General features: G+C 37.9%; 1 protein-coding gene across 3 annotated transcripts; it reads right to left on the bottom strand.

Moving 5' to 3' along the window:
- Positions 1 to 808: 808 nt before the first annotated feature.
- On the bottom strand, positions 809 to 12,665 carry def8 (differentially expressed in FDCP 8 homolog). Of its 3 annotated transcripts, none has more exons than XM_023395743.2 (12): positions 12,528 to 12,665; positions 9,739 to 9,861; positions 7,604 to 7,698; positions 7,358 to 7,507; positions 5,892 to 6,033; positions 5,161 to 5,325; positions 4,785 to 4,912; positions 3,989 to 4,102; positions 3,634 to 3,714; positions 2,957 to 3,097; positions 2,609 to 2,718; positions 809 to 2,304 (listed from the first exon to the last, which is right to left on the bottom strand). In XM_023395743.2, the coding sequence occupies exons 2-12, from the start codon at positions 9,845 to 9,847 to the stop codon at positions 2,211 to 2,213; spliced, it is 1,329 nt and encodes a 442-aa protein (XP_023251511.1). In that variant the 5' UTR covers positions 9,848 to 9,861; positions 12,528 to 12,665; the 3' UTR covers positions 809 to 2,210. The 3 variants fall into 3 exon arrangements, with proteins under 3 accessions (XP_023251511.1, XP_087027035.1, XP_087027036.1); XM_087170909.1 differs by having other exon boundaries at positions 12,463 to 12,653; XM_087170910.1 differs by lacking the exons at positions 9,739 to 9,861; positions 12,528 to 12,665 and adding an exon at positions 8,515 to 8,647.
- Positions 12,666 to 14,115: the final 1,450 nt, after the last annotated feature.

Here is a 14,115-nt window from a genome sequence, read left to right as displayed (position 1 = left end):
ATTTGGGACCAGCACTACTCCAATGCCTGATTATTGATAAATGGGAGAGATTCCCCTGGGAATCAGACAGTATTAACTTGGACTGAGATACTTGATGAAAATGAAAGGACATAGTGAAACATATCCAACAAAATGCCTGCTAGATAAATATTGGGAATTCCTGGGAAGAGTCAGAAAAGAAAAAGCAAACTTTGGAAAAAGCTAAACTCGATGGCAAAGTAAAATTGATATTAGATTCATGTGTGCCCTCTATTCGTTTTTTTTTTTTTTTTTTTAAAACAGGATACATTATAATGTACAGAAAAAATAGAGAATTTGAGGTTTTATTACACTAATATTTTTTTGATGCTTGAAAATCCGTTTTTCACCTTGACCATTGCCAAAGTAGGCATGACTACAACATTACTTATGAGTATTTCCATTTCATGCCACTTTTTACATCTACTTCCACTACATTTCAGAGGGAAATATTTATTGCTGCAGTAAAGTTGATCCACAGAAAGTTTAAAACAATTTTGAAATGGATTAATGATTGGTTCTTTTAAGAAAATATGCCAAAATTCCTTATTCTGGTTCCTTATTCTTTTACAATTATAAACTGAATTTACTTGTTGGCCAAACAAGATCAGACATTTGAAGATGTCACACTGGAAACTTTTACATACAAAGCATGTGACCAACAAAGAAAATATGATGTATTATAAAATAACTATCTGAACCACAAATATATTTGATTTTGTTGCAGCTAGTTTTTAAAAAATGGGTCGTAACTGATCGATCAATAGGTCTTTACCACAATACTGCAGCATTCATGTACTTGATTACTTTATTCATGCTCTACTCCACATGCCTTTACAACAGGACATGGGTTTCACCAACACCATGTACAGTATGTCCATTAGTTTAAAAAAAAAAAAAAAAATACAGTACATCATGCTGAAAGATATCACAGCCAAAAGTCATTTAAAACAATTATTTTAGGTCAACATTTACACATTACCAAAGGTGTCACTTAACATATTTGTCATCTCTGGCTGGACAAAATGTGCTATAGGTACTTTAAGACTGAAAACCATTAACATGATGGTCAAGTGTATTAAGACGTTTGGATAACAGCTGTATATTACCTGACAATCTTAGGCACACAATGTTCATGAGTATTCACATCTATTTAATACACACTGCACTAAACTGAACCAGATTAAACACAGATCAAACTGCCTGAAATGAGTTCACAGTTTTGAATAAAAGGAAAAACATTTAACTCCAATATTCCTTTTCTTCATCGGTTCTCCTTACAAGAAAATTTACTGGTAATACATGCTTTAATTATGTGTCTGTTGCCATGGTTGCTATGGTTTTAATGATTGTATATACATCTTTCTTGTCAAACAATTACAAGCCATAGACCTTTTTTTTCCAGTATCCAGGGTGGCTAATTGAAAAATGAATAAACTCAGAGCAGGCCTATACTGTGTAAAAAGGTGCAAATAGGTTGCTGAAAAAGAAATATTGCTTTAAGGCCTAGAAATTTTAAGACAGTGTGAAACAGATCAACACAAAAGGAAAACAGGCATGTTAAACGAGTGGAGGACAAGTATGGACGGCTTTAGAGATAGTAGTTGTGAAATACACTGATGATGGAAAAAGAAGTTACAGTGATTATGATCACGTAGTCTAACAGATTTAACTCACTCCTTATTGTAACCTAATTAAACACTAAGCATTTTAGTTGTTTAATATTAACTTATATGACCTAATAAACTTGGAAATGACTGCTCAGTACATGGTTACTTGTGTGTTCTGAGCAGGAACAATTAATATACAACTCCTGCATGCATAATCACCCAATTACAGGGTAGCTTTTCTCTGTAGGGCATTTATTTTGTACATTTATACAAGCCACACACTCTAATGTGAATACCTCACACCTGCACAGTGTTCAGTAAATCCAATTTTAGTGTGAATTAAAAAGTTTGATAAAAAAAATATATATATATATTAATTTCCACATGGGTTTCTAAATACCCTGCTTCATAATGTAGTGCACAGGAAGATAAAAACACTACTATATAAACATATGCACAAAAAAAAATCAAACAAAGACAACGATGAAAAGCTAGCCTTCTCTCTCAGACCTTCCTGAACGTGTCGAAAACAACATGAGGAAAAGTGCAACATCCAGTAACATCATGTGGTCCTCTCTAGAGCTATGCATCTTTCACATCTGACACCTCGTCCTGCTTGCGCTCAGTCATTCGGGCACATCGTGGACAAGTTGTGGAGTTGTCATAGTAACAATCTCTAAAAAGGCGTATAAGAAAGAGAAAACAAACACCAAAAATTTTTGTTACATAATATATTTGGTTAATGGTGTCTATTTGGGTAATTTATTGTTCACTCATAGTTAAGTGTTTGGGAAATTGTACTGGGATGCCCTCATTAATCATGCCTTTCTTATCTCTCTGGATGCAGTTTAAAAGCATGCTTAACTAATAAATCTCAGACGAGATTAGCCCAGTAACTGGATGTCTTTAGGGTTACTAGTAGCAACATTTTTCTTAAAAAGTTAATGTTAAACCCTCAACAATCACCATAATTGACTAACCTGTGGAAGACAGCAGAGCAGTCGTGGCAGACTGAGGTGTGACTGTCAAAAGGGAACAGGATGTCTCCCTCCTTACACAGCTCGCAAACAAATCCTTTGGCCTGACAACGCTACACACACACACACACACACACACACACACACACACACACACACACACACACACACACACACACACGAAAATGGGACAGAAAGTCAGAGTTTTGGGGAGGTTGCACGATCTCTACGACCTTAGCTAATGACACGGTACAATCGCCATTAAGTCCCTAATAAGGCAGTAGACTTACTGACAAAAAAAAGTCAGCAGTGTCATCAGACTTGTGCTTTGTGCTTTATGTATGAGCTCACCTCACAGTCTAGTTTGATGTGTTTAGCAAATGTAGTGTGGATCTCTGTAAGGGAACAGCTGAGTCTGCCACTGGAGATGTCAATCAAATCCTGTAGTGAGTACATGTCATCATTCTCCACAAAGTGCTGCCGATCTTGTAGCTGGAGAAAACAAACACAGTGGAAAATTGTTTAAAAAATTTGTGCAATGCATAAAAAAATATATGCAAACAACCAGCGTGTCATGAGACCTGACCTTGCTGAGAGAAAACATATTTTACAATGTCATGAGGTCATACTGTAGTAGCCAGCAAACACTATCTAAGAATATCTAAGATTTTTCTTTTCAAAACTTTTGTGAACATGTTTTACCATTTATGTCTGTTGGAAAGCCTTTTTAACAATTTAAAAAATAATAATGCACATATTATGAAGTTCTCACATTTTTGAGCTGATACTGAACTTGAAGTAAGAATAGTCAAGTCAAGTTTATTTGTGTAGACTGACTAATCCCCAAGTGTCTCATCAAGTTCTACATCAGCAAGCTTTTCCTCATTTCAGCAAGAGCTATCCACTTCCACCACATAGTGGTGCTGTTGTAGTATTACTTATGGGTTACAAATGTCAGTGTAGATGATGATTTAATGACACAAGTGATTTTAAATTGTGGTAGATGGATATTGTAAAAAGATGACGACCTGTAGTAGTAGCCGAGCCTCCATTGCCTCTTTACAGGTAATAAAATAGGGTTTCATCAACAGAATATCTTGACGAAGTTTCTGTAAAGAAACACACACATTAACACACACGTTGCTGCCAGTCTCACTTAATGCACACACTTGAAGTTGATTTCCTCTGTCACTGCATGAGCTAGCACTACTTGATATAAAAGTTGTTTGATTTTCATCATAACCATGCCATGCCATAACCATAATCTAAAATATAGTGACAAAGTTTTATATTGCCTATATAGCCTAAGAGCATCTTTACTTCAAACTCCACAATTTCTTGCTGGGTGTTTACCAGTGCCTCCAAAATAGTGAGTCTACCCACCCTAATCTCAACCAGTTCCTCCACAAAGTTAAATAGCAGTGGGTTGATTTCTTTCAGCTTCAGAACAGGCCGTGACATCATCAGGGCCAGGTAGCGCAATGACGAACGACAAACCTGCAAGGGAGACACACTGTCAGACCACAGACTGGCTGGAAATACCCACAAGAACACGTTAATGCACATTTCACCAACACAGTGATGTGGCTTAAACATGATTCAGTGGACAGCCTGGATGGTCCGTGCTCATCATCTGACCTGGATTTGCTACCCTCCTCCTGACCTAGGTTAAACTTGAAAGTAGGTCAGATGCTGATTGGCTTTCATAAAAAGGCATTTCTATTAGAGATCGAAATGCAATTTAATGTATAATGATGTTTTAACAACATTAAGCCGACTCCTCTCAGTAATTTTTTTTAAACTTGGTAAAGCTCCTCTGAAGCCACAGAAAACACAGTTTCACAGGGTGTGTAGCACATTTCATGATTAGTACATTCATTTCGACATGTGATATTAGCAGAGTGTCCCCTTAAGCTTATTTCTTACTATAATATAATTGTATGTTATTCTATCAATTAGCAGAACCGTATAGGAACGCAGCTATCAACAGTGATAAACAGAGAAAAAAATACAGTATGATGGCATCTCCTGAAAATCCTGCTTCAACATGTGTTCAGTAAACTCACGGCTCCTGTATGAAGGGGTACAACTTGACAAGAAATCTCACAGATCGATATATAAAAGGTGAAGGAATTTTTTTACATGTGGAATGTATTTTGCTGTAGCTGTTGAGGGGTACCTTGCGTGGTTCAAACTCCCAGTTGTGGATGACACGAGCTGGGACAATGGCTGTGTCATTCCAGTGGCATGTGCTGCAGTAATACTGGCCTGTGTAGTCACACTGTCTGGCCTCACTTGGAACACCCCCTATCAGATAAATATCACACAGTACAGTCAAACAATGAAACAAAAGAAAGCTAAATGCACTTAAATACATTTAAAAACACCCTTATTAAACACGTAGTATTTGCATATGTAGTAGAAGATTAAGATATTATATCCCATGTCAAAAAGCGAACTTTGATCAGTTCCAATTAGTCTACATATTGTTTTTAGATCCTGTTTCTCCATTTCAACCTGCCAAACATGGACCAACACAGTCCATTCATACTCACTCAGTGAAATAGGTGTGCGGCATTCTGCACAACGGTAGTCTTGCCGGTCTAGTCCTATCTCAGGGCAGATGCTGAGCTCATACTCAGACTGGTGGCTGACCTTTGACCTCACACAGGGCTTAGTGATCAGGTTCATACACTTACTGTGGCAACGGTAATAGCAACCTGAGAGAGGAAATAGATACTCACATGACATGACTTTTTTTTTGCACAGCAACATTAGCACTAAAATCCCCACTATACCCACTGGGTTTGGTGTGAATGAGTGGTTGACAGATTCAGGGAGCTGAACAGAGAAGCCGCACTGAGTCTGCTGATAGGAAAATAAATACAAAGAACACTGTTTGGAAAACTGGTAATATAAAATGAAAGTATGAGGAAACCCTGTAATCCCCATTCTAACCAGTAATCTCATTCTTAAATCAATTAAAATTACTTCTCAGTCTGATTGGCTGAAACAGTGGCACACTGTACTGTTACACTTCATTTTGTATGCATGTGGAGTAAAACTTTTGAGAGATCAGGTAAGATAACGTGATGAAGTGACATAGTGTGAGTACCAAAGCTTTTAGAACAGGGAATGTTGAGATAGAGCAAGTATAACATTGCATGAACACAGTACGTCACTAAAATCATCCTGTTGCAATGAGTTATGGGAATTATTTACAATTTTGGCATAAAAAGCCAAAAGATATATTGGATGGACAAATATATTAAATAGAGTGTCTCACCTGTGCATGTATACCATGTCTGGATAAGGCCCCAGATGATAGTGCTACACTTGTCACAGGTCTGTTTGACACTCTTGCTCTTTTCCTTAGAGAAGCGGTGCTCCAGCAGGATCCTCAGATTGGGCTCATCTTCCTCAGGGTCCTTTCAAGGGTCAAAGTGCAAAACCAAAATTCACCAAGTGTAGTAGTAGTAGTCGTAGTAACACAGTTCATGTATGGTATGTTAAAGACATGCATTACTGCAAAATATGTGCACAATACCAATTTATGTACATTGAAACACTGATATTATACCATAGCTGTTACCATGTGTATTTTGCCTACAAACTGTGATCTGATACAAACACAAAAACACAGTAAAATAGAAATATGCAGTATTTTTTTTTTTTTTTTTACATATATTCATATCCCATATGTTCAACTTCCAATACAAATTTCTATTCCCTAAACAGAAGTTGTCTCTTCAACCTAAATCACATGGGAATTTAACATACAGCTGTGTTATTGTTTAACAGTGAAGTGCTCTGGGAAAATTCCATATAGTTTACAACTTTGGGCACGAGATTCAGCTGCTTCACATGATATGGTTCAAAATGACAAAGTAAAAACGAGAATGTGGATGTTCAAAAACTGCTGCTACTTCATGAAAAAAGTCCTTTTGTGCATCACTACCATAACATGCTGTAACACTTCTGGTTGGTTTACAGTAATCAGCCTGACACATTACCAGCATGCTGCCTAAACAGTTTCATCAGTGATAGAGGTTTTCTAAAGGCAGAGAAATTGATAGGTTCCAAAAACACTAAGGCTAGGCCTAGCTATTGGAAACACAACTCCAGAATGACATAAAATAACAAACATTCTCTTTTCTATAAAATGCATTCAAATAACTAAATAACTTACTTTCTGTAAATCAAATAAAACATAGAGAAACAGAAACTGTGCTATCTGAAACATGAGGAGTTGACATCCATGAACTTGTTTATCAAGTTATCATTCTCCAAGAATGTCTGCAATGTTTGCTCTCAGTTATTTCATATAGGGAAATGAGGCCAAAATGGATATAATGTTACACTGCACACAGTAATCACAGTATTTCTTAGGATCTTCCCGTTTACCCTTCTGACACTGATCTCCACTCATAAGCACCAATTTTCAGCCACAGGCCAACTACAAACTAAAACTAAAAACTATTGCACCCACTGAAGTATTCTTTACCCCTAAATACAATATATTTTCCAAATTCACATGAATGCAGCATTCATTTTAGGGAACGCCTCTAGAATAGAGTAAAAAGAAGCATGCTTCAAACATTGTACACACATGCACAGCTGTGCATTCCACAAACTTGAGAACATGCAAGTGAAATTAGCCAATTAAGAATTAAGAACTTCTTTCTAGCTGAGCCAGCACCAAAAACTACAACATCATGTTATCCACTTATCCATTCACTCCTCAGTTCCAACCTTAAGCTCCTGCAGTTTGAGACGAAGGTGTATAAGTTTGACCACCGTGTCCTTCTGCCTCTCTGAGTGTTCTGGCAGCTCCAAGATCAGCTTCTTACACTCCTCTATGGCTAGTTTCAGCTGTTCAATGTCAGAAGCTACAAAAGAACCCTGGAACAGATGAAAAAGAGCAAAGCACTTCTAAACATACAGTAAATAGAAAAGGAAGTTTTGTATGTGTAGAACTCTAAGTTTTTCTTTACTTACCATAGGCCTCGAGAAGTGGTCCTCAGCTAGACCGAGGTCCATTGTCCGATCTGAACTGTGGGTTCTGCTTCCAGAGAACAGCTCAGGCCTTGCTTCTAAAAAAAAAAAAAAAAAGAGGGCAACGTGGGATAAAGCACTGTTCTTCTTGTAAGCATTCAAACTATGGTCTTGTAAGTGCACTCGGTCATGCATGCTAATATCACACACGACTGTGGTCACTCAAGACAATTCCTACACTCAAGACTCAACACTGGAGAAGTCTCGAAGAAGGACAAAAACACAAAATAGGCAACTGAGGTAATCGCAGGCGATTGTCTTGTGAGGTCTGGTAATGTGTAACCACACCAGCAACTCCTACAGTGTGATTCAAACTGTCGCTCATCAAGCTGAATGAACTTTGAAGTGTTGATATGCTATCTGCTGCTACTAACTATTTTTGTTTCATCTGTGGTACTCCACAGATGGAGAGTAAATCATTGGCGTCCTCATTCAGTGTTTCCCACATGTTGAGAATGAACACAGTGGTGGTGACTGGTGCAGTGTGTGTCCGATGTGCGTGCAGAGACTCATGCAGTTTAGAGGAGGAGAGTTTAACCCAGTTTATTTACTGTAGCTGCAATTTACTGATGTTTCCTAAAAGCCTCACATGCAGGCTATCAGTGGACGCTAGCTTGGCGGCTGTACACAGAGAAGCCTCTAGTCCCCACTCAGTTACTGAAGATCAGGAAACTCAGAAAGATGTGTGGACAAAAATTAGTTGGTTGGGGGAAGAAAAGAAACAAAATTTGAAGAAACAAGCCTTTGATTTATAATGACACAATTCAAATGATACATAATAAACCATGATAGTCACAATTTACCAAACCTACTCTCAATCTTCTTGAAAAAAATCAGACAAATGCTGTTATTACCTGCATACACCTCAGAAGAAAACATGTTGAGTGAATTCAGCTTCTCAGTGCCCGACAGACAGAGACCAATAAAGCAGAGAAACACAGGTGACACCAGTGAAATCAGCTCAGCTAACCTTTTGTCAGACTTGCCTGTCAGACTGATTGTAATGAAACAAAAAAGTTCTGTAATTCCTAAATCCTAAGATACAAGAAACGTGACTATAGCACTGCTTACACTTATGTTTTTCATTTCCTCATTTTCCTCTAAGTGACATTTAGGAAGGTAGATAACCTCAGAAACAGCTCCTACTGCAGCACTAATCTGTTGAGTAAGGAAATTAAAAAACAAAATCACATAGTTCCATAAGGGAGGATACTAGACCCCTTTTCCACATAGATCAAGAAATATTTTATATTTATCCTAATTTTCTTACAGCAAAAACCGCAAGGAGAGCTGAGTAGTTTATCCTGCTCAGGACAGACCACAGGCAGGGAACATTTGTTATTTTTTTACACAAAACTGGCAGATAAAATTCCAAATGAATTATCCTCTGTTCACAAACCAGCACAACAACACATTAATGAAATAATGGCTGGATATCTGCCAAAGTAGGCATTCATTTCTCATCCTCACAATTTTATCAGCTGCACATAAACATGTCAGAACTTAATTTCTGGGATTTTCCTTCATACGTTCGAAACTGAAATACGGTCAAACATAGTTGTGCTGTGCTTGAGGCCTACTTCATGAATTTTGGTAGTTCCCTTTAGTGAATCGTAGCATTTCAGGTCCAGTTTCAGTCTTGACTAATAATGTTCTTCACCCGTGAACCAGCTTTTCCTTCACAAGGCCTTTGTGACCACCAGAGAAAAATAAATAAACCCATAAGGTGTGGGGAAAATGCAGTATGTGTTGTTGTCAGTCACCAGATTGAACTTGTTTTAATTTTTCCACCCTGGTCAGAGTAGCAATGATGTTGCAGGACGACAGTTACCAAAACTGTCCAATGAATTAGGTCCAATAAACAATATCCAAATGACTTCACATTTACACCTCTCGGTTCATTAGTTAGAAATCAGAGTTTACATAAAACAGACTCAAACCCAAAGACAACCCAGGTTTATTTTTTTCCTTGAACTGAACTATATCAGACGTGTGAAAGCACCTTAAAGTGAGGTCATACTCTACACTTGAGATTGCTGTGTCATGATTTGCCTGTGAAGAACTTCAGAGGACTTTACCATGCTGTGGGGGCGTCTTGCCTCCTTGGGGACCATCTTCTTCCTCACCCCGATCAAAGGGATTGAGGCGGGTTTGGCGGAAAAGTGCAAGTCTCTCATCATACTCCATTTCATCGGCTACATCTAAAGAAGACAAAATACATTACAGTCACAATGAGACGTTTGTTCATTTCTTTTCGATTATGTTTAGAATTTGAAGTAGGAAGAAGGATCAAGACCATCTTTTAACAGAAGCCAGATATGCTACAGTGTCATCATGGTTATTACTTAATGTGCAGTGTATTCCCATTCAGATCCCAATTAAACTACACTGCTCTTTAGTCCTCAGGGAGCTGTACAAGGACAATAAACCCCCACTCAAAGGACCAAACAAATAAATGTGTCATAAAGTAAATATACAAAATACATGTTGCAATGAAAGCAGTGTTTTGTTTTACAGTTGGTTGAAAAGCTCTGATATGCTCATTGTGCTGCCTTGGCACCTGTAAACATACCAGGGAGACTGTATCATACACACGCCCTTCACCTGATTAAAATCAGCATGTCCAAAAGCAGCAATGCAGCAATTGAGCTTTGTACTTGAAAGTTGAGGAACTTGCTTGAGACATCTTTTAAAAACAATGGTCAAAATTTAAGTTAAGATATCCTGACTTCCAGTCCCTCTCCCCAGCACTGGCAAAGCTTGAGAAACACTGGATCTTTCACTTCCTAAAACGCAACCCATATGTTATAACATCCTGTTTTCACCGACTTTGTATTACTCCCTTTGACTAGTCAATCAATTCTGACATGAAAACTTGGTGGAGTGCCACTTAAATTCTAACTGTCACCTCTGTTTTTTTTTTTGTTTTTTTGCTACAGATGCTAAAAAAATGAAACAAAGTTTAAGTTAAATAATAATAAGAATCAAATAAACAAGTGAAATAATGTGTTGCCCTGTCCAGAGGATTAGATACTGGTCCACAGCACTTATGAAAAAAAAGCATTATCAAAACGTGGACAAGTCAGTGGCAAGTGGTCTGCAACAGAGCTGAAAGGGCTCAATAGTAAAAGGGAACCTCGACATACAGTGCATTCAGAAAGAATTCAGACCTGCGAGAGCAAATCAACATAAGCTTGCTGATTGATCTGGTTTCAAGGATAGCCTAATAATAAAATTGTTTCATTTCATATTTCTACCCTCACAAAGCATTTTTTTGCTAATTACATCAACATAAGTAGACTTTACTCAGTAATTAGTTGAAGCACCTTTGGCAATGATTACAGCTTTTAGCCTCCTTTGGTATGACACAACAAGCTTTGCCCACCTCCGTGTGTACTTAGGGTCATTGTCCTGTTGTAAGGTGAACCTTCAGCCCAGTCTGATGTCCTGACCTCTCTGGACCAGGTTTTCATTAAAGACATCTCTCTATGTTGCTCCATTTAGCTTTCACTCAATCCTGACCAGCCTATCTGTCCCTGCCACTGAAAAACACCCCAACATCATGATACTTCTACTACCATGCTTCACTGTTGGGATGGTATTAAGCAGGTGATGAGCAACACCTGTTTCCTCCCAGACATGACACTTAGAATTGAGACCAAACAGTTCGATCTTGGTTTCATCAGAGAATCTTGTTTGTCACAGACTGGAAGGGCTTTAGGTGCTTTTTTTTTTTGTTGCAAACTCCAAACAGCTTTTCGACTGTCTCTCGCTGAGGAGAGCCTGCCATTCAGCCACTAAGCCCAAATGGATACTGCAGTGGAGTGTTGCAGTGGTGGCTGTCCGTCTGGAATCTTCACACAGGAACTCTGGAGCTCAGCCAGAGTGACCATCGGGTTCTTGGTCACCTCTCTCACCAAGGTTTTCGACCTAAAGGCTTGGCTTCAGGTGTGAGACGTTATATAGACAGGTGTCGGTTAAATTTTCCACAGGCAAACTCCAATCAAGGTGTAGAAACATCTCAAATATGATCAAAACACACCTTAGCTAAATATCAAGTGTCATAGCAAAGGGTCAAAATACTTTTGTCAATGTAATATTTCAATTCTCCCTTTTTAATGAATTTGCAGAAATTTCTCAACTTCTCTTTATGTTTTGTCACTATGAAGTATTGAGTGTAGATTGATGAGGGGAAAAAATTAATTAAGGATTTTAGCATGAAGCTGCAACATAACAAAATGTGAAAACAGTGAAGGGGTCTGAATACTTTCTGAATGCACAAAGAAAAGGTCAAAAGCCAGAAGGCTGTGGTATACAAAAAAAACTGTTTTATACCATCCTAGTGTTAAAACTACATCTGTTCAATGAAAATCAGTGTGATGTATTCAGATGTGCAATAGCACTGTCACTAAGCAGGCTGCAAAGCAGAGAGTTTTCTCTAAACAATTATCAAAATATAGACGATTTAAATTAGTATTTATGAAATCTTTTCATACATATCATCCTCGCGCTCAGCACATGGGATCAATCAAAGAAACACTGCAAAGCCTCATAAAGGTTATAAACACAGGTTGAAGCACTGCAGCCTCATCTCAGCAACTATGAGCAATCGGGGTCGTCTTTCTTTGGAAGTCCTCCTCTAGTAACCTTCTATATGTTTCGAGTATTCCTGCTAAACATGTGCAGCATGGGATAAATTCAATTACAGTTATGCCACCAATATAAAAGAGCACATCAACATCAATACACAGATGTCAACAACCAGCTAACGCTAGCTAGCTAACTAGCCCTTAAAAACATACCATTCATGTGTTGTTTTGATACGAATTTTAGCAAATTTAATTGGTCCGTGTTGGTCGAATCTTACCCCGTTGTTGACCCTATTTATCATGAGGGAACCGGCCCTTGTAAAATGTATTTTTATAGCAAAAGCGTGCGGTTAATTATGAGCAGTTCCCCCGTGTTGTTTTGTCTCTGTCATCAGCAACATCAGAAGGCAAAGAAGTGTCAAGTCATAATACTTCAAAACATCTATATCCGGTTGATATTTTCAAAATAAAAAACTTTCATGACAGCCATGTAGTAGCATTATATGATTAATAGAGAAACTAAAGAGGAATCGAATAACTGGTTCTATACGTTTCCTTTGTTCAATAAAAACCTATGCTTGTTTCTATTAGCTTACGGTGGTATAGCTAAATGAAGCCACCTTAAGTTGTTTTTATACGGAAGTAATAATTAATACTTTTATTTTGAAAATAGACTTTCAGTCGTTTTACCGTGAGCAGGAATACCTAGATGATAAGGCATCACCTCCAAAGTTTGGACTACATGTCATAGTAGGACTTTTTGTCCCTTCAATATCACTGCAGCCAGTTTCCACGACATCTAGTAAAAATTACTGACTGAATTTGACATTGCACTGGTGATAAAGTTTCATAACACACAGTTCATGGTATTCAGAAGTAGGCTGTTCACAATTTCAAGCTTTCAAGATAGGTGTTAGGAAACACATCTGATTGCAAAGGTTGCATCATGTAGGCAGATGTCTTAAATGTTTACATATCAACTCAATATAGCAAACAGTATGATTTATGGAGACTCCATAAAATTACACCATTTTGTCACATTGTCTGCCATGCTGTATCGTCAGGGTAAATAGACTGCAATAACTAAAATAGACTGAAAAGGACAATAAATGCCTTCTTTATCTCTCCTCTACCCCTCTCATTTTGCTAATGAAAAATTCAGCAGAATATGAGTAAATAAGGAGAATATTTGTGAAGTTTTGAAGCTGTGGTTGATTCCAAGCTTTCATTCTTATTTAAAAAACACAAACAGCAGCTATAATGTTCAACAGTTTGGCAGTTCCTGGAAGCTGTGAGGTTCACAGAGTAAGAAGGTGGTGGTGTGTACATTAATAATGATGAACTTGTAACCTGCAGAAAGTGGTAGTAAGAGAGGATTCTTTTTTCTGTGAAAAGATAGGAGCAGACATCTCAGAATCTGCTTTAGAGTATGGTTCGTGCTTTTTAAGCCTGTTTTATGTCAGTGCCATCCTGGTCGAGTGAACTGGTTGTCATATCAATTCGTGAGTGCCAAACTGAGAAACACGCCATATCATCAGGTAGCCTATAAAAAGTAACGAAAAGTACTACATATGCAGTTACACAGTGCAGCCTAAGATGAACCAGAGAATCAATTTCTGCATGTTTAATGAACAAAAATGCCTTTGCTCAGGAGAGATTCTGTGTAAAGGGCATTGCGTTCTTATGAATAAAGAGATCTTCTGTTCAATGATTTGAATGCTGTTTGACAGAAGCATGTGACCCACTTCAGGCACATTACAAATATCATTTTGTATCACTTTTATACGGTGGCCGAGAGAGCTGAACGCACTGTAACTCAACAAAACACAAGCAAATAGACAAAACACAAGCAAATGAATAAAACAT

This window comes from Seriola lalandi, unplaced genomic scaffold (genome assembly GCF_002814215.2).
Source record: "Seriola lalandi dorsalis isolate HSWRI2012SDOR001 ecotype SW California unplaced genomic scaffold, Sedor1 jcf7180002054968, whole genome shotgun sequence".
NCBI classification, from domain to species: domain Eukaryota; kingdom Metazoa; phylum Chordata; class Actinopteri; order Carangiformes; family Carangidae; genus Seriola; species Seriola lalandi.
The sequence above is the reverse complement of the archived record's forward strand: the minus strand, read 5'-3'. Positions and strand labels throughout refer to the sequence as shown.

Coding starts and splice junctions, on each gene's coding strand:
- def8 (XM_087170909.1), bottom strand. Junction 7,508..7,603: donor ACCACTTCTCGAGGCCTATG/GTAAGTAAAGAA, acceptor CATCTGTTCCAG/GGTTCTTTTGTAGCTTCTGA. Junction 5,326..5,891: donor GACATGGTATACATGCACAG/GTGAGACACTCT, acceptor TTCCTCTCTCAG/GTTGCTATTACCGTTGCCAC.